Here is a 19,948-nt window from a genome sequence, read left to right as displayed (position 1 = left end):
TAAAAAGAAATACATATCAAAACGAAAACGATGTTTGATGAAAAAGAAGGTGTGCAAATTTTTTCTCCTTCTTTCTTTCTTTCTTTTTTTTTCATGCTTTCAATATCTTCTTTTTTACTATTGCATTGCTATTCGTGTTCTAATTATCTGCATGAGGTTTTATGTTCTTTTTTTTTATTCTACCTGTAACGTGCAAGTGACGTTATCTTAATGCTTTTATTGTTTCCTTGTTTCTTCCATTGCGTGTTTTCTCTTTTTTTCATGGATCATTTATTATTATTATTATTATTATTATTATTATTATTATTATTATTATTATTATTATTAGTAGTAGTAGTAGTAGTAGTAGTAGTAGTAGTAGTAGTAGTAGTAGTAGTAGTAGTAGTAGTAGTAGTAGTAGTAGTAGTAGTAGTAGTACTATTATTATTATTATATGAGCTAACTTCTGTGTATTCTTCGTGATTATCCTGTCTTAACTTACCATTCTTGCCTGATCCTTTGGAGGCGGACAACTGCGTCTGTGTTTGCAGTTTTACTAGCATGCACCTTGGGACACAGACAGTAAGAAAAAGAAAAAGTTGAGTTGGGATAACGAGACGTAACAAGAAGGAAAAATAAAACGATGTTTTGGGAAGAAGAAGAAGACGGCAACGTTTGGGAGTATGGCTGAAGGAACAAAAAGAAACAAGAGAAGATGAGGTGAGTATACAATATTGAGGAACGCAAAGTAGTCGTTTGGTAAGAAAAAGTGAAAAATAGCAATAAAAAGCAAAAGGGAGATGGAGAGTGGAATATTTTTTTCTGGAAGAGACGTGTACCTTCAATATGCTTCTCGACAGAACTTTATTACACATTCACCAGAAGAATAGGCATTCTGACGCTGTCAAAGTGGAATGGTGAAAAGAAAAAAAGAAAGACGGAACGAGCCGGATAAAATTATGTTTTCTACGGCGAATATAATTATGATGTTTTTCATGATTAAGGTTATTGTTACGATTATACTTTAGTTTCTGATGCTCTTTTTGTTTTGTTTTCATCGTGGGGATTTTAATCCCTACTGTGGTTTGGTTTCTTGGAAACGAAAACCACCACCACCACCAGCAGCAGCATGACTGTGACTCGAAATTATCAAATATGATGATAATATAAATGCATACGTGCATTTGCGAACGTAGTCATCCTTATACCTCTTTTATTTATTTCTGTTTTTGTTTGTTTTCTTTTGTATATGGTATTGCGTCCACGTACAAGTAAAAGTTTAAGATTTCGTTTTGAGGATGTTTGGTTATTATTTTTAATTAATTAATTTGTTCTTTCTTTTCTATATTATTTATTTAATTATTTTTTATCTTTATAAACATCTGGGAAATGCAATTTTTGTATGCATACAACTAGGTGATTAAGTAGAACTAGCTGATATGATAACTCTCCCTGCGTTTGATATTCCACATCTTGAGGAAGATGAGGAATTACTCTCGTTTAACGTGGAACCCTCACTTCTTTGTGGTATGGCAACCCGATTCCGCGTTCTTCCGCACGGAATGGCCCTTCAGAAGCAAGCCAGAATGACTGCACGATTGTTAGTAGAGAAGGAACGGCAGCAACGAAATCACGCTCGCCGTCACGAAGACCCTAACGCTATGAGTGGTTCCGATTTGGACAATGATGATGATGGGAATGATGGAGACTATGGAGACGAACGCCAGGAACAGCAGCAACAGCAACAACAACAACAACAGCAAAACTTTCGTCGTAAAAAGTTTGTGAAGTTAACCGAAGAAGATTTACAAGTGGATTGGTATGATGTGCTACGCCTGGAACAAGGTGAAGAGGCAACGGAGGACCAGATACGTGCGGCTTACCGTCGACGTTGTTTGGATACCCACCCAGATAAGCAGAAAGATTGCTCTGATGAAGCCTTTAAACAAGTCCAGCGTGCCTTTGATATTCTTGGTGATGCTGAGACCCGTCTGGCGTACAATTCTTCTCGTCCCTTTGATGACAGCATCCCTCCTGAGAAGCTACCTTCTGGGGCGGACTTTTATGCTACCTTTGGACCTGTGTTTGAGCGTAACAAGAAGTGGAGTAGCGAACCTAATCTCCCCTCTATTGGCGATGATGGGATGAGTTTAAAAGATGTAAATCGCTTCTATGATCGTTGGGCCCGCTTCCAGAGCTGGCGTGACTTCTCCCACCTTGTGGAGCTGGATGAGATTGATGATGGCATGTGCCGTGAGGAGAAGCGTTACTACATGCGTGAGAATGCCCGCCAGCTGCAGCACCTGCGGCGGGAGGAGCAGCAGCGGCTGCGGACTTTGGTGGAGCGGGCCAGGCGTTGTGATCCGCGACTGCGGCGGGCCCGCGAGGCGGCCGAGCGGGAGGCGGCGGAGCGGCTGGCGGAGCGGGAGGCCCAACGGGTGGCCCGCCAGGAGGCGCGGGAGGCCCGGCGAGTGGAGCAGCAGCGGGCAGAGGAGGCAGAGGCGCGGGAGGCCGCCGAGCGGGTGGTGCGGGCCAAACAGGAAATACGGCAGGCCCAACAGGAGATGCTCGCGTTTCTCAGGAAACATGAGTTGCTGGATGAGACGGCGACGAATAAGTTCTTTCGGCATGTAGTGCGGAAGCCTAATGTGACGTGGTTGTTTTCAAAGATCCATACACCAGAGCAGGCCGCGGCGGTGCTGCGGGAGGTGACAGAGAGCAGCACAGAACGACGTCAGGTTGAACCAGAGCAAAAAGCAGAAACGAATAATAATAACAATAATAATAATAATCGTCATCATCATCATCATCATCATCATAACAATAATGATGATGAGGGAGTGGAGGTGGAGGCGGTGTTGCGGTTTAACGCATTCGTTGAGGAACAGGAACAGCAGATTGGTCTGACACGTTACGGAGAAGCTATCAAGAAACGCCCATCCGTAGTCCCTCCCACAAGGGCTCCTGAGAGTGAAAAGAAACCTACCGAAGAAGTACCAGCTGTCAAGAAGCAGGTGGAATGGGATGAGGAAGATTTGGTTCGCCTGCAGAAAGCCACGGCAAAATATCCACCAGGTGCAGTTGATCGTTGGGAAAAAATTGCTGGTTTACTACGTGGTAAATTCACACCAGAAGAGGCTATGGCGAAGGTAAATGAGATTACAGCAGCACTGCATCATGCAAATAATAATACTAACAGTAATGCACGCGCAACAGCGCAGCCGCAGACTTTTACAACTCCACCAAAGGTGGCACCCTCTACCGTTGCTGCGGCAGCAACCGCCTCCACTGTTCCCCCAGTAGAGGACTGGACGGTAAAACAGCAGAAACAGCTGGAACAAGGATTACGAGAACTCAAGGATTATAAGGAAAAGGATAAATTTCAGAAAATTGCGGCCATGGTGGATGGCAAAAATGCTAAGGAGTGTTTTGAACGGTTTAAGCACTTATGTGCCATCAGTAAGCGCAAGTAATTAAAAGGGAATAATAATAATAATAATAATAATAATAATAATAATAATAATAATAATAATAATAATAATAATAATAATAATAAAAGGAAAATAAGAGGTAGTTATGAGAAAGGAGAAGTAAAAAAGAAAAAGAAAAAAACAAAAATAGATTCATTGTTGATACTACGAATTATTCTTTTTTTTTTCCTTTCTTTTTTTTTCTCTGTTTTCCCCTGTTTTTTTTTTCCCCTTGCTTCTCCGTTGATCTGTTTCAATGGTGTTAAGGAAGCCTTCAGTTATACGTGGTTTTTTTGTTGCTGAAGACTCACACAACCATTAAAAACTGTGAAGAAAAATAGATATATTTATTATATATATATAAACAAAAGGAACTAGTAGAAGAAGACGTGAGTGGACTTTTGCTGATATATGCCTTCCTTCCCTACGCAAAATTTACCTTCGCAGCCATACCATAATACTAATTTTCATCAGCAACCTCATTACCAGTATCAACAGCAACCGCAACATGCTAATAATCCAACTCCATGGGGAGGTGATCATCAGGATTTGATGCTTCAAGTGGGACTACAGTATGGACAGAGTGTGCTTCAAGGAGGGGAACAGAGTTTAATGCGTCATTTACCTCTTATATCAGGTATTAAACGCTATTTTCGGGTAGATAATCAGTATGTGAAGAAAAAACTATCTATTCTGCTATTCCCGTTTACTCGAAAATTTAATGCGTCACATCGAACTCCTGGTAGTGAGCATGACGTCAGTGGAGCTTATTCCTTTGGGGGTGAAGGAACGGTCTTCTCACCTGTTGCTAACCGCTCACCAACTTCTGTCTCAGGTGGCTCATACCCATCACCTTCACCTATAAATGATGAGTATGCATTTGACTTGTATCTACCTCTTATGGGGGCCGTCACATACGTCACTCTTTCAGGCTTCCTACATGGACTTCACCACAACAACGTAACGAATGAACACCTAATATCCTTTGCTTCAGCATTACTGTTTTGGATTATTTTGGAAGTTCTTGTATTGAAAGTAATAAGTTACGTTCTTCGGATTGTGCCACAGGTAACTGTTTTGGATTTATTAGCATTGTCTGGGTACAAGTATATCACCATTTGTATTGTTATGCTATTGAGAGAAATCATACAATTAGAGAGTGATACCAACTATATTGCCTTTATGGTAATGTATGTACTGATATCCAATGGCTTCTTTGTTTGTAGAAGTTTGATGCGGTTGTATCGACGAGATGGACGAGTTCCATCTAATGCAAGACTACTGGCATATGGCGCTGCACTTTTTCAGGCTCCACTCGTGATGTGGTTAGCACTTAAGCCTTTTAGGTAGAAGATTTTGAACCAAATCATGACCTTTTGCTTTTTCGTGTTCATTTTCCAATGAATATTTCTCAGTATTATGGATCACTACAAAACCAATTATGTGTACCACCAGCATTACCTTTACTCTTAATGTGAAAAATGTCATATATTTGACTTTGTTATTATTATCATTATTTTTTTTATTTCTCTTAACTATATTTTTTTCTTTCTTTACATTTTTTTTTTTTTTGGTGGGATAGCGTTGGTGGGGGTGGGAGGAGGGAAAAAGGCAGAAATAAAAAGTGAAGGAATCATGATGGGAGACCAAAAACGCATGTTGTGGAATCTGAGGGGTCGTAGTGCAGTGGGATCTCTGGATCCACCGACACGACATCGCATAACGCAGTCTCATGTGATGGTTTCCTGCATGCATAAACCGCTATTAGCGACGGTGGAGTCGCTCATGACGGTACATTATGTAGGAGGTCTAAGTGGACCTTTACAGAAACCTGAACCTTTTATCTGTCTTATTACACGACTTCTTCAAATTACACCAGATCCGTCAATTGTTTTGGCTATGTTACACCAGGATGTGCACAAATATTTACGTGTAGCTGCAATGTTTGTCATTCGCCTTATCGGGAATGATACTATGATACGTGAAACTATTCGAATTGGTTGGGATGACTACAGAAAGATTCGCGTTTACGGCTATCCAGAGGATTGGACTACCGTAAAGGAGAACGACAAGGAAAGGCCCAAAGACGATGAAGGAGTCATGAATGCCCCATCGTATGCAATCATGTGTGTAGACGAGATTACTGATCGTTTGTTCAATCTCGGGAATAACAACAAGACAAATGCGGAACAAGGATATACATGGTTGGGTATACGTTTTTCGCCTATGCTTCTTTAGTGATAATGAAAGAAAAAAAGAAGAGACAGGGGGTGGAAATATATATATATCCTTTGAAGTATCTCTTTTCTTCAGATATGGTGATTTTGATTTTTATCTTAGTTTATTAATGAATATGTGCAAAGTGTTCGTACCCACTTTTTTTTATTGATTTGTTGTCATTGTAATTACCATGCTTTCTTTTCTTATTGTTTTCTAAAAGAGTTAGAGGTATCTGAACTAAAGAAGAAGAAGGACAATAATAATAATAATAATAATAATAATAATAATAATATAAAAAGAAATAATAAATGGGTCGCAGTAAAATTGATGTGGAGACACAGCTTCGTGCCTGGCAGAAATTGCACAAAAAAAATGTTCCTGTTAGTATCATGAACTGGGAAAACCTGGAACTCAATATACCCATCATTGTTCCTCTTATTATTGTTACACTAGTTACTTGTCTTGCTATAATGATGGTTCCTTTAGTCGGAAGTAGTGGGTCAAAGAAATCTGAACTTGCATTACCCAAACGGTATGCTACAAATCTTATCCGGTCGCGTGCATTGTTATTCGCATCTTGTTTCAATCCATTATTTTTTTCGTTATTTCTCACAGTATGGTTGTTGTTATGTGCAATTAATGCAGTATTTCAGCTTATGCGAGTGGCTTCAAGAGATCCAGAAGGGGCAAGAAATGTAGCGGAATCGTCTGGAGCTTTTTTTCAACCTACGGTGCTTCTCTTTATACTTCAATATTGGGGTATAACATGTTTACTTATTCATATCCTTTTTTCTGCAGAATATTACGTAATAGGGAGTGTGACTTCTTTTCTACCTTTCCTGGTATGTTTTTATCAGGCGATGGCTTTACGTGGGGATGAAGTGGATCAATGGCCTGTTTTAGGTATTAATGTGGGACTCTTATTATCTTTTGTGGTCACAGTGGCATTCACAGTACCATGGCTAAAGAATGAGTATCGCATAGCGGTGCGAGACCTTAATGCGCATACAACAAACGTGTTAGGGTACCGTAGTAAGACTGAGAAAATGCTGGAACAAAAGAAACGCAAATGAATCTTCGGTGAAAATACTTGAATCTATTACTGTATATACATGTATGAGTCATTTTACATTTGTCTTTGTTGATTAAGGTAAGCTTTTACCAGTGAATTTTTATTTTTACTTTGATGCTTTTATTTTTTTCTTTTCTTTATCCTCTCTTTCTTTCTCTCTCTCTCTCTCCCGATCCTTCGTTTGGTCACACTCATCCTTCTTTTCAAAAAGAAATAAAATAGAGTAAGGAAATATATTATCATAAATCTTTTGACAAAACAAAACAAAATGGAATTTGCTACTAATGAAGCCTTGATACTTCAACCACTGGCGTTTAATGCCGTGATGGGTGGAGGGGCGGATGAAGGCGTCAAAATTGTGAATCCCAGTGAAGGCACCGTGCAAGTTCGATTACGTTTCCCAAAGGCCCAAAGTGTTGTTATTAAAACCCCACAAAAAGAATACCCACTTATAAAGGGGTGATTGTGATGTTTGGACGGCTACTTTTTCTCTTCCTATTGGTTTTCAATACCTATTTCTTTTTGTTAATGATGCTGACGTTAACTCGCCACTTTTACCCATAGGTTTCGGTTACTCACGACCAATCAATTACATTGAAGTTCCACCACCAACAGAAGAAAATTCTTATTATTTAATGCGATCAGGTATTCTTCATGGAACAGTGGCGCATGACTTTTTTCAATCCAGAGTTACTGGGCGGACGGAAAAAATTCTTGTTTACCTGCCCCCATCGTATCACTTGGGAACTGATAAGTATCCCGTGCTCTATTTTCAGCATGGACATGGTGAAAATGAAAATGGTTGGGTGTACCAAGGAAAGGTAAATATAATTGCCGATAATCTTATTTCTGAAGGAAAAATGCGTGATATGATCATTGTTTTTGGAAATGGCATGGTTCGTGTAAATGGAAAAGATTTAAATGCTTTGAAATATTGTGATGTACTCCTAGAAGATGTCATTCCGTTTGTAGAGAAACGGTATCGTGTCCATTCAGATCGTGAAAATCGTGCTGTTGCTGGACTTTCCATGGGATCCATGCAAGCTAGTTATGTTTCACTTTTACACCAGGAGCTTTTCGCACGGGTTGGTCTTTTTTCAGGTTTTTCACCTTTCTGAAACCCAGGAACACTTGGAAACCCTTAAACGCGATGTGGAAGGTTCTAAAAAGAATAATCGTCTCTTTTTTCGTTGTATGAGTAGAGACGATGAGTTTATACATAAATTTACTGAAGCTGACGCCATTCTTGAAGAGATGAATGTTACGACCATGAGAGTTCTTTATAACGGTCGTCATGTGTGGCAAGTTTGGCGCGAGGCTGCAAAGGACTTCCTTCCACTACTTTTTAAATCATATTAAGAGAACAAGTGAAAATAACTACTTATTTTATATTATTTTTATTTTTATTTTTGGCGTTTGATAGCTTATGATATGGAGTGAAATTAATCACTGCTTCTCTACACAAAAGAAAAGGGATTTATTTTATAATAGACTGAAAAAAAAAGGCATTCATTGAAAGAAAAAAAAATTTTTTTGACAGCTTGCAAAAAAAAAAAAATGATTGACCCTTCTATTTATTATGCAAAATATTTTAATACTGGAAAAATACATATTTGGTAAATTTTTTTTCTTTTCATTGCGGTCTGCAAGAGGTAATTTTTTGAGATTGCCCACCCATTCCAACCCAACCCACATCGCCTTGAACGGGTGGCAGGTTAAAAGGGGCTTTCAGCACTCAGATTTCTTCAGCTCTGCGTTTATTTATTTCATGAAGAACCATCTGGGGAAACCCCTGGGGTTTTATTTCATGGGAATGCGGGGCGGTAATTTCAACAGAAAATATCGCTTTTCCCCCGCCCCTTCTCTTTTTTCTTGCGCGACATTGGGAGCCGCCGTCATGGATTCAGAGAAAGGGTTAGAAACCAACATCAGAAAAGAATCAAACAGGGATTTTCTCCAGTCCTTACATAGAGAATTCTTATTTTCTTTTCTTTCGGGTTTAAGAACAACGGCCAACCTCCGAGATACTTGGGGATTTTGGGTTGCGGAAAGTTCTTTGATTTTGAAAAACCCTGCAGGGCCAAAGAAAAAAACGAGCACGCATTTTGCAGGGCAACAGAGCCAGCAGAGAGGAAAAAAAACTTTATGATGACAACAACCGCCAACAAACGAGCGCAAGAAAGGTCAGTGGGACCTGGCCTTTGTGGCGCCAGAGATTTTGGCAAGACTAGATTGAACTATTTTGAGTAAGCTCCGTGAGGAAAACAAAAACCATCCTTTTTTTCTTTCACCGCAGAACCTTTGGAAGAGGGGTGCTATAGACCCATTGGGCCAGTTTTCGAAAAAAGGGCCGTCCGTATCGCAAGGGGCGCGGGGTCTAAACATCTGGCAATAAAGTTTAGCAAAAACATGAGGTTTCTTCAAACTTCGCGTTCTACAGCTTTGTATTGGCGCGGTGGCCCTTATTTCTTTTATTATGTGTCGGCGCTTTGCTTTTTTTTTTTTTTACCTGCAGAGAGAAAAATGTGCCCAATAGGCGATAGTTGCTTTGTTTTGCCCGGCAATTCCCATTCCAAGAGTGAAGGAATCAGGTAGTTAGAGCCACAAAAAACCTCGTTTGGTAAACCAATTTGTTTTTTTTTCCCCTTTTAAGAACCATTCTATTATACAATTTTATTTTGCCTACTGTTCGATGCCTTTAGATTTCAAGGTTCGTTGTTCCTCTAAAAATAAAAGAAAAAAAATAAAAATGAAAAAACAGGAGACGCTTAAAAATAATAATAATAATGATTGGTTTTTTACTTTTTTAAAACATCTTTGAGGTTTCCCTTCATTTCGGGATGAGGCTCCTATAGTGTAGCGGTTATCACCTCGGACTCTGAATCCGATAACCCTGGTTCGAGTCCAGGTAGGAGCAATGTTTTCTTTGATTTTTGCATTTCCAATTATTTCTTGAAAAATCAAAGAATAATCTAAATCTTGCTTTCTCGTATAATAAATAACATAAAATAGAAGAAACAAAAGTAATATAATAATTTTCTGTAAGAACCAATCTTTTCCCTAAGAACATAAATGCTTCCCAATATTTTTCCCCTATAATTGTTTTCCTGATAAATAACAGAGCTGAAGAAATGGAAGTGCTGGGAAGCCCTTTTTAACCCGCCTCCCCGCTCTCCCCGTCGCAAGTTCCACCCCTTCGCTATGTCTGATTTTTTGACGTTTTGCCCTCTCGATATTCCATCCGCTGGATTGGCCTCTGAGGCCAAATAACTCCAAGTAGCGCGTATACCGTGTGGGTGTAAAACCTTTTCTATGGCGCCGACTTCTGCAACCAACGACTCCGAACGTGCCTTCCCTTTTTGCATAATGCGCATTATCGTTTTATTACCAACGCGAATATCCAATGGCCCTCTCAAATGCATTTTAAAACCCCTTAATGCTAGATGAACGGCATGTGCCTTTGCTTTGGAAATCATGCGAGGTGAGTGCTTCCAAGCATCACCTGCCACCAAAACCCCTCTACCTTTAAGTAGTAACGCTCCCCATCCGTACATGCATGTGGCTTTCAACAGCGTTGCCGTAGAGGGCGACTGCTGTGGTGGGTGAACCGGCTCGTTCGTTAATAACGTTTTGAGCCAGCTATGCCCGATGATCCCCGCGTTAAGTGATAAATTTGCTGGGCCTTGGGGCCTCATTAAACCCCGATTTAAACGTGACAATCGTCGACGCACTACCTTTAAGAAAAAATAATACGGGAAAAGGGATTCACCCCTAACTCCCGCCGCAAACACCATGCGCGAAACAGCACTCTCCAATTCTTCAACCGTCGTCTTTTCCTGCGACGGTGCTTCTTGCAACCTTTTTATTGCCTTTTTACTTATGGAGACCTTCTGCTTCTTATGGTTAAAGCGCGCCCCGGTGAAATCGCATTCCTTCGTGTGCAACTGCCGCTTCCCGATAGTGGCACCATAGCTTTGCATGTTACGCGCAATCTGGCGTCCCCAAGATTTTACCTTTCCGTGCAGACCACCCATTCTAACGTTACCAATCCAAACGTGTATTTTTAGCTCTTTGGGCGCCGCGCACCGCGGTAATACCAATTACGGATCGCCGGCCGAAACCCCTCAATGGTATTTACAATCCCAGGGCCAAATTTATGACCCATTGGAAGCCGTGCGAATTCCACTAATTCCCCTGATTCCGTGCGGCAACGGAAACTTGCCCGCATTTCAACTGGTAAGGCCACCTGGAAAAAGGATGCCTTTAAAGCAAATTATGTTGCTGTTTCGCCTTAGAACGCACCCAGGTATCGGAAAATGCATCCCAAAGACACATCGGCCCCGCAATCATCCTGGGCATTCTTTCCATTTGGCCAGGCAATAAATCTCCTTCTCTGCCCTGACGGTTTATCCTCAACCACCGCAAAAGGACGACCCATCCTTTAGTTGGGCGCGAAGAAGCTGTTAATATAATCCCTGCTTCCCCCATACGCTTTGTATCAGCGTTGTTAATTCTTAAATTGGATCCACGTCCCTTTAAATGCGCTTCTGTGTTTTGCGTCGTGCCCCGCGCCTCGTCTCGTCGTCTTTGGCTCTCTCGTTCAAACGGTCCCCAACCCATTTGGTGGAAAGGGGTCCCGCATCTATTTCTTGCAACGGTAATTGTTCTTCTTCTCGCGTTGCCACTCGACTTCGATTGGATCGTTGTAGCATATTGCACCCTTTAAATAATGCACAAAAACCTTGCTTTACAGGTTCCGGTATGGTCCATTTTTCTTTCGCCCATTTTTCCAAATCTCCTACATCAATGATTTCAGGTGCGCTGAATTGTTTATTGTTGCGGCCCAATGGCCGAGATATCGTGCCGTGCTTCGTGGGGGTTCCATGGGGTCTGCGCGTTTTCCTAACTGATTTAGGAGTCGTGGATCGAGAGCTTGCCCGACCACTGCCAATGCGGCGTGTGCCAGTGCCCCCCCTCTTTATGGAGCGAGCTGCCATTCCGTAGGGGCGAAGAATATTCTCCATGCCTTCTGTGGTTATTGTCGTTAACTTTTAGTCGTCCTTCATTTCTTTCACGACTGCTTTTATCCTTCACGCATCTTCCCTCCGATGGCCGCGTACCTCGCTGCCCTTTGTGGATCGATCTTGAATGTTTTTGGGTAAGGCTCCCCAATCCAATATTATGGCTGCTGGGTTTTGTGCCTGTGGTACAAAATTTTATTTCTGGAGTTGTGTTACTTCTCCCTGTCGGCTGGCTGTGACCCGCGCCAGTCGTAAAGCCACTCGATCTCTTTCCTGCGGAAGAGTATCGCTTATCATATCCAATTCCCATCTCACCATTGGTCGGGTTTGTTTTAGGGGGCCTGCGCTTCCGTTTTCTTTTGCGGGCCCGCCAGAAACATTTGAGAGGATGTTCTCCCTAATGCCAGCATGGTGATCATTTTGCGCGTGTATTGAATCGTGCTGTTTTTTGCCAATCGCATACTTACGACAAATAACGGAATGTTTTCTTCCGCCACTTCTAAATTGTGCTGCGCTGTGAAATCGATGAATCTTCTTATTATGGACCCCCGTTGTTCCCATGTTGTGCGGGTCCGCATGTGTTTAGCGACACGGTTGTCCTCTGAAGCCAGCGCCACGATGTACGGATCGTGGGAAGGTGCGGGTGTTATCGTAACATCCTTTATCGATTTTGTCCGTTGGAGAAGTGTTGATGATGGGAAGATTCTTTGCCGTTGGTGTAGTTGTGTGGCGTGTTTCTGTATATTTCCTGTTATGATACCTTCTGTCACCTTTCGGATGTGTGGTTGGAAGAAAACCACGGTGTTTTGTTGGCGAATCCAATCCTGAATATCTAACTTTCGTTGATCTCCCATCATCCCTTGGCTCCGGTATTCACTGTTTCCGTGGCCGAATATCGTTTCTTGGTTTAAAAGTCTCTCGTTGCAATTGCACCCGGCACGTAGAGCTGTAATGCCCTATGCGATCGCATCTGAAACAGTCTGCCTTGCTGAGTGATGGTGCCGACTGTTTCTTCCTCAACTTCATAGCTGCTTGTATGAATGGATCATCTTTTTAAAGGCTGAGCAATGCACTCCTGATATCCTGCATCTTCACTCCCGGAAAATCCTTTGCTGCCTGAATAACCCTGAGTTGGGTGCATAACTGGCTTCCGAAGCGTACCTGTTGATTCGAGATTCCTTCATTACGAATGGTGTTGGTCCATTGCACAAAATTATTCCATGCATCATTATAGGCTGGCCCAGGATTTGCTGCATAGGAAAGATTTTCCGGTATGCCGCCACCAATTGGGTTAGTGAAGTCTGCAGTAAATAATCCATCATTCCTTCAAATGTTCTGATGCGCTCTTCTGGTCTTACATATTCGGTACAAACCGGTTGGCTTTGTTCCTGCGTTCCCCGAAAAACCTCCTTTGGGCTTTCCTCGTAACCCATCGGTGCCGTCCACTCAGGCCATTCTTTTCGTGCTTCCTTTGTAGGTGTATGAACGGCTTGTGGGTCAATGCCGCGTGTTTCTTCTTTTCCCAGTGTTTGTGTCTCGTGCCCTAATTGGCGCAATGATTCGGCAAATCGATTTTCTTTTTGCCTCAGCTGTTCCCTAGCTGATGTAAGTTGCGCCATCATTTCAGCCTTCTCCGTTTGAGACTGGGACCCTTGTGCCCGCAATTCTGTCCTTTCATTCTCTTGCAGCGAGAGTCTTTGTAATGCTGCCACAAGTTGCCCTTGTGTTTCGGCCAACTGCGTCTGGATATGTTTCAAATACGCTTGCATTTCTTCCTTTTATGTTTTTTCGATCATGGCTGCCTGGTGAAGATGTGCTATTTGGTCTTGTAATTCCTGGACCTGATTGCTTGCGTGCTGCTGTGCCCGAAAGGATTCATCCTGTAATTGTTTTAATGCATTTTGATACCCATAGGTTAAACTTGGACGTGCTGCTGCCAATGCTGTCCATTCGGCAATGAAACGTGCACGTGCTTCTTCAAATGCTTGTAGAAAGTCTGGGTTAAGCGGCACATTATAGCGCACCAGGGAGGGACCAAGAGACGCCCATGGCATGACGTTACGGCCGTTTGCCTGAACCATTAGGGTGTCATTTTTAAGGAATAACTCAATTTCAGCGTGATAAATTGTTTGCGGAGAATCTGCTGGACAATAGTCAAAGAAAAAAGCCGTTTTGCCTTTATGGCGCACAAATGCTGTTAACGCCTGCGTGCTGATTTGCCACTCTACTTCCGTAAACGGCCAACGGGTTGTAGTTGGCATTATACTTGCTTGTAAACTTACTTTTTTCCGGAAACTTACTTTTGGCAGACTTTGAAGGGGAAAAGATAATAACAGAAAATATATCAGCGCAAGGCTCGATCATCCTTTTCGCAGGCTATCAGAAAACTGCTGTTAAAAGCGCGGCGTCGCAATGACCAAGTTTTCGGCGGGGGGAAACGGGAGGCGAAAAAAAAAAGGAAAGAAAAAAACATGAATAAAACAAACGGCGTCTGGACTTAATTCCTCATAAAAGTGTAGCTCCCACATACCCTTCCAAACCGCCCCCTGTTTTAAACGCATAAAGGGAATGACGGGCGGCCGGAAGCAGATTGGCAATCCCCGAAAGGGGCGGGCCTCTCGATATTCCAAACCTCCGTTGCCAGGCTTTCTCTAAATCCCAAGCTTCTGGTGATTCCAATTTTGCCGCAATGCATAAAACAAATCGCAGGGCACGAGAGGCCAGCGGAGGATACCGTTTCGGGAGGCCGCCCCATCACCGGCACCGCCTCCGCTATATCCCATGGCGCTCGCCCCGAAAAACCCCACGGAAACGCAAAACCCAGCAGCGAAGGAGCGCAAACAGCACCCACACACCAAACCCCCACCGCCCCGGGAACCCCTGCGGCGGAGGAATCTCTCCCAAAGTTTGGCCGTAAAGGGCGCTGCAGCGAAGTTATCTCCTTTCTGCCCTTTTTTTGGGGGCCGTCGCCAAATGTTCCGGGAACCGGGCAACCCAACCAACGGGAAACCCCTTGTTTATCCAAACCCCTCGGTGCCCACAACGCGCTTGCGTTGAAAATGGTGGGCCTTGATTTTTTCATTGGGCCCTTTCGGTTGTTTAGAATGTGCCTTGCGGGGGCCGCCGGTCGCAAAAACAGCGCGTCAGAGGTCCAATCCCGCCCCCCGCCGCGTTTACGAGGCGCCAACGAAAGCATATCCCAACAGGGTTTTTCTATTTGACGTTTTTTGTCGCGATCGCCTTGGTGCCGGGGTTTTGGCTTCCCCGTTTTGGCTTTGGCTTCAGGAACGCGGGTTTCCACGCGATATCGGCGATCCGTTTTCCAACAGTGGGGCGTGGCCCCTTGCAGTGTTTAGGCCCTTGCCGATCCATATTTTGCCCAAATTTAAACCGCAGAGCCCGGGGAAGAGTGGTTGGAATTACACCCCGCTAAGCCTTTTATCGGCTTTAAGGGGGGACATGGCGAACGCAGAGCGGTTACCGTTTTGGTTGTTTCACGTTATTTCTTCCCCACCGTTTATTGGGAAGCAATATCTGAAGTTATTCGCTATGTTGCGCTGCGGAACCTAAAGCGCCCACCCATTGGGGCGCGGGGCGCCCTTGCGGAAACGTATTTAAACCAATTCCTCTTCCCGGAATGGTTCGGGATTTGTCCTTCCTATGAGTTCCACTCCCCTGCAACCCGTTCCAGGCGTATCTCCGATTTAAAATCGCCGCGCCTGGGGGTGCCATTTTCTCGGCGCAACGATTTCCACAACCCTTACGCCCATGAGCTGCGCAAAACGAAATCCTTATTTACCCATTTAGTCGCATAATTTATTTTTTTAGACGCTGAGGCGTCCGAATAAAAACAACATCTGTCTGGGCACCCATCGCCGTGAAGGGCTCGTAAAAAAGAGGGCAGAGCTTATGAAAAATAGGGTTCATTTTGCTTGTAGCTGTTTTATTTTCTGACTCGGTGAGGAAGAAAATAAGGAGAGTCCAAGATGAGTGACACCCACATGGCCACACCTCGCCCTGCGAAATTCATTGGGTTAATCTTTTTTGAAACAATTCTCAGTTCCATGGATTCTTTTAAGCTGCATGCCGACTGTCGAGCTTGCTTTGATACCGTTGCAACTGCGCCATTGGGACGCAGCAATGCGCTGTTACCAGGTTGGCTGTTAAGTTGAATTTGGTCGTCTCTTCATGACTTGTGAGGTTTCTGGGTGGATATAGAGAGTTGCCTTGGATACAGAAGTGAAACTATATGTACCGCTTACATGCCACCGATTTTTGTTATCAGGGCGATCTGCCTTTACACCTTCAAGTGTTGTATGGAAGAGGGTTTTGCTTACCGCCTGCCGCCTGTGTGTTTTAAAGGCTGGCTGGCGTTCTGATTTCGTTATCTTGCCATATGGCTTTACATATGGTCAATCTATCCCTTGTTGACGTTTGACCTTCTAGAGGCGTTGCCAAGGTCCAGCACTTCGTATTTTTTGGAGAAAGCCAAGGGCCAGCATTCTTCCCTTTTAGGGGGTTTGTTAGTTCGTAGGCTGCAAACGCCGCACAGCACCGGGGCCAGCCGCGCCGTGCTGGGGCAGAACTGAATCCAAGAAGGTCCCGGGGCACTTTTCGACGTGCTGTCAGCAATATCACCTGTACCAAGTTACTGCTGAGCGGTGGTGTGGAGGAAAATCCCGGCCCTTCTCTGCGAGGTATGCCGTGGAACCCAGCTGGACTTACCCAGGCCAAGGGGCTTGCTCTCCACAAAACCCTGGTTGAGGAAAACGTGCCATTCGGCCTTCTAAGCGAGATGAAAATGTCTTGTGCGGAAGTGTCGAGTTTCACAATCGCTGGTTATCAACATCATGGAGTGTCCTGCCCCTCTAAAGGTGGCGGCGGTTCGATTCTGGTTCGTGAAGACCTGCCGGTGGAAGTAGGATCGTCTGTTGTGGCGAGCATTGGGTATACTCACACGACGATCCACTTGACAGAAGGGCTGGCGCTCTCAGTGACGTCAGCACACTTCCCTCCAGGGAGATCATTTGCAGCATCGCAACTGGACGCGCTCTTGAAAACTAGCGGACCCCACCCCATTGGTGCAGATGCTAACGCGCATGCATTGGCCTGGAATCGCGCGATCCCACCTGATACACGTGGCGATGTTCTAGTGCAATGGTGCCTAGATAACGATTGCGTCATACAGAACACTGGAGAAAGCACCCGCCACACTACACGTCACGGTCCGTCCGCGCCGGACGTGACACTATCCCGAGAGTGTCGCATAGAGTCTTGGACAGCCAAGTTCTCTCCGGATAGTGACCATTATATCATCCTCTTCGACGCGGTAGTAGATGATGATGGGCCACTGCGGTCCCCTCGCCCCTTTGCCCCACTCTATGCATGGAAGAAGGCGAAACGGTCTCGTTTTAGACAAATGTCAAATGCTCAGTGCCGAAAACTACCAACACAGAAGATGAGCGTTCACAAACGAGAACGTTTACTCGCCTCCGCGATCCGCATCGCAACAGCTGCAGCGGTCCCCCGCGGAGGACGATACACTGCCCCTTTTGGACTCCAGAACTCGGTGAGATTGAGTCGGAGATCCTCCAATGTAAGGCCTCTGCCTATAGAGACAGGTTGGCAACACACCGCAGAGAGATGCTGAGACAAGCCTCCCATGAAAGATGGAAAGCCCTCTGCGGCAAGATGGCCGTAGCAGACGGCTGCAGTTGGAACGTTGTAAAGAGGATTTACGCCCCACGCCCACTGAGCACCCCGGCGATAAAGATTAACAACACGGTGCTCACGGAAAAGCAGAAGGCCAAGCACTTCATCCGTTTTTACTCCACACGGGCCAGACGGCACCCACACTCCCACCCTCCGCCACCCATCCCAGTTGTCGACGGGGAATTTACACCCATTACAGAAGCGGAACTGGAACGGGCCCAGCGCCTTCTCCCGAAAGGAACGGCGGCTGGTCCGGATGGGATTTACAGCGAGGCTCTCCAACATTTGGGACCCAGAGCGAAAGCAGAAACCCTTTCACTTTTCAATGAAAGTCTCCGCACTGGTATTGTCCCAGCTGCTTGGAAAGTAGGTGTTATTGCGCCCCTCCCCAAACCAGGGAAGAAGGCAACAGACCTAGACTCGTTTAGACCAGTCACATTAACTAGCTGTATTTCCAAACTAATGGAAAGGATTATAGCAGCCCGTATTCGGGATGTTATTGAACCCAAGCTGACCCCACAACAATCCGGGTTCAGGCCTGGCCACTCCACACTAGACCAATTACTACACCTGCGCGCAGCCCTCAAGAGACCTTCATACGATTCGCGCAAAGGTGCCGTATTCGTCGATTGCGCCAAGGCCTTCGATACTGTAGATCACGACCGAATTGTTAGTGCGATGCGGGAGATGGGGCTCCCACCCCACATCATCCGATGGCCAGCCTCATTTTTAAAAGGACGTCGGGCTAAAGTACGAGTCCAAGGAAAATCCTCCCCACTAATGCTATTTTCACCGCGGCGTACCACAAGGAACGGTTCTAGGCCCGCTTATGTTCACTATAGTAATGAACACTCTAAGCAAACGATTATCTCAAGTTCCTCTTCTGTACCACGGCTTTTTTGCCGATGACCTCACGCTAGCAGCACGAGATGGGAACAGAGACGCCATCAACAGTGTGCTACAAAGCGGAATAAATGTGGTTGATGAATGGTCCAAGAGCCACTTCATGGAAGTAAACGCAGACAAAACGAAATACACCCTCTTTGGATCATTGGACCCAAACCCCCTCCCTTGAACTGCAAGGCACCCTGTCGGTCTAGAGAAAGCTCCAAAACTCCTCGGAATTACATTCCAACACCATCGCGGAGTGTCCTCCCATTTAATACGGACGAGGCAACGCATGAATTTTTGGTTGTTGCAGCTCGCTGCAATCTCGTCCACCGCATGGGGCCCAAAACGGGATGTTTTGCGCACTTTTTATCTGGCCCTAGTTCAAGCCCAGGCAATATATGGATTTGAGGTCTGGTACTGGGATGCTTCACCCACACGCCGCCAACAATTAGCAGCAGGCCAAAACAAAGCTTGTCAAACCATAGCAGGAATCCCATTTGGATGTCGCTCCGACGACGCACTGCGAGAAGCCCGTCTTCTACCACTAGAAACAACAGCCATGATACGGAGCCTCAAACACTTCTTACTATGCCAGGCAAAAGGTGGATCCCTGAAAGAAAGCGCTGATCAGGTTTACCACATGAACCACCCAGTCCGAAAATTCTATGTGCGCCTAATGAAGGCATACCCAACGCTCCATATAGAGCCACGCGAGTTACCGCTATTAACACCGACACTGCGTTTCGGTAGGCGCGCTCGCTTCTTCACGTCACTGGATAACGTCTCCGCTGACAACTCTGGAGAACACAAAAAGGAAGCATCTGAGCGTTGGATAGCCCGACATTTCCGCCGCATGGGAGAAACACCACCACCCCGTACACATTATGAAATTTGGACTGATGGCTCGGTATTCCTGGGTGTCAAATCTGGGGCAGTGGCGATGATTTACAAGGGTGGCGAACTGCTTAGCACCACGCAAAGAGGAGCTGGCCCCCTAGCCTGCAGCTACGCGGCCGAAACCATAGCACTTTATGAAGGATTGCGGAAACTACTCACGATATTACCGGCAGAAAACCCAACACCCTGCAGAGTTTCCGTATTCTCAGATTCGCTGTCTCTACTGGCAGCGCTCCAGGCTGCTCCCCCTGACTGTTGCGGATCCTATGCTCCGTAAACTATGGAACCTGATCCTCCAAGTGCAACGTCGCAAAGCCCGCATTCGACTGCAATTTATTTTCGGCCATTGCGGAGTAGAGAAGAACTAAAAATGCGACGCTGAGGCCAAAAAAGCCGCGGAGCATACCCAGAGGGATGATGCCTGGATTCCCGATGTTATTGCCTACGCCAAACGCATAATCAAGGGGGAGGAAACACCTCGTCCTTCCCATAGATGGCAAATCACAGGGAACTGGAACCCCACCAAAGACAACCCAGAACTAACACGAGAAGAAGAAACAGCACTTGCAAGATTCCGCACAGGAGTCTCGCATCGATATGGGTGGTTGCTGAGAAAAATCCAAACCCATATCCCTCTGGTTTTCGATGGTGCAACCCCCAAGAGGCAAACGACTCAGCCCAACCAA

The 19,948-nt window shown here is 44.9% G+C and overlaps 8 protein-coding genes across 8 annotated transcripts; 6 read left to right on the top strand and 2 right to left on the bottom strand.

The window, feature by feature from the left end:
- Positions 1–266: 266 nt before the first annotated feature.
- LSM04_008681 (uncharacterized protein) lies at positions 267–542 on the bottom strand (the record flags this gene model as incomplete). The annotated part of the gene is made up of 1 exon (XM_067336612.1): positions 267–542. The coding sequence occupies one exon, from the start codon at positions 540–542 to the stop codon at positions 267–269; it is 276 nt and encodes a 91-aa protein (XP_067194804.1).
- Positions 543–1,418: 876 nt separating this feature from the next.
- On the top strand, positions 1,419–3,452 carry LSM04_007376 (DnaJ domain; the record flags this gene model as incomplete). The annotated part of the gene is made up of 1 exon (XM_067336601.1): positions 1,419–3,452. The coding sequence occupies one exon, from the start codon at positions 1,419–1,421 to the stop codon at positions 3,450–3,452; it is 2,034 nt and encodes a 677-aa protein (XP_067194784.1).
- Positions 3,453–3,860: 408 nt separating this feature from the next.
- Positions 3,861–4,799, top strand: LSM04_003967 (Yif1 family; the record flags this gene model as incomplete). The annotated part of the gene is made up of 1 exon (XM_067336590.1): positions 3,861–4,799. One exon carries the CDS (start codon positions 3,861–3,863, stop codon positions 4,797–4,799), a length of 939 nt encoding a protein of 312 aa, XP_067194726.1.
- Positions 4,800–5,087: 288 nt separating this feature from the next.
- Positions 5,088–5,687, top strand: LSM04_001676 (Pre-mRNA-splicing factor 38; the record flags this gene model as incomplete). Its single annotated transcript, XM_067336579.1, has 1 exon — positions 5,088–5,687. The coding sequence occupies one exon, from the start codon at positions 5,088–5,090 to the stop codon at positions 5,685–5,687; it is 600 nt and encodes a 199-aa protein (XP_067194697.1).
- Positions 5,688–5,977: 290 nt separating this feature from the next.
- On the top strand, positions 5,978–6,742 carry LSM04_003912 (uncharacterized protein; the record flags this gene model as incomplete). The annotated part of the gene is made up of 1 exon (XM_067336568.1): positions 5,978–6,742. The coding sequence occupies one exon, from the start codon at positions 5,978–5,980 to the stop codon at positions 6,740–6,742; it is 765 nt and encodes a 254-aa protein (XP_067194725.1).
- Positions 6,743–7,009: 267 nt separating this feature from the next.
- LSM04_000811 (uncharacterized protein) lies at positions 7,010–7,339 on the top strand (the record flags this gene model as incomplete). The annotated part of the gene is made up of 2 exons (XM_067336557.1): positions 7,010–7,200; positions 7,306–7,339. 2 exons carry the CDS (start codon positions 7,010–7,012, stop codon positions 7,337–7,339), a joined length of 225 nt encoding a protein of 74 aa, XP_067194687.1.
- A 37-nt stretch (positions 7,340–7,376) lies between these two features.
- Positions 7,377–8,100, top strand: LSM04_009160 (putative esterase; the record flags this gene model as incomplete). Its single annotated transcript, XM_067336546.1, has 2 exons — positions 7,377–7,793; positions 7,843–8,100. The coding sequence occupies 2 exons, from the start codon at positions 7,377–7,379 to the stop codon at positions 8,098–8,100; spliced, it is 675 nt and encodes a 224-aa protein (XP_067194811.1).
- A 6,213-nt stretch (positions 8,101–14,313) lies between these two features.
- Positions 14,314–15,494, bottom strand: LSM04_007453 (uncharacterized protein; the record flags this gene model as incomplete). Its single annotated transcript, XM_067336534.1, has 2 exons — positions 14,314–15,041; positions 15,329–15,494. 2 exons carry the CDS (start codon positions 15,492–15,494, stop codon positions 14,314–14,316), a joined length of 894 nt encoding a protein of 297 aa, XP_067194787.1.
- Between the last annotated feature and the right edge of the window lie 4,454 nt (positions 15,495–19,948).

Source organism: Trypanosoma melophagium, assembly GCF_022059095.1.
Source record: "Trypanosoma melophagium isolate St. Kilda chromosome Unknown ctg10segment3, whole genome shotgun sequence".
In the NCBI taxonomy this organism is placed as follows: Eukaryota; Euglenozoa; class Kinetoplastea; order Trypanosomatida; family Trypanosomatidae; genus Trypanosoma; species Trypanosoma melophagium.
Note: the sequence above shows the minus strand (reverse complement) of the source record. Positions and strands in the feature narration are given on the sequence as shown.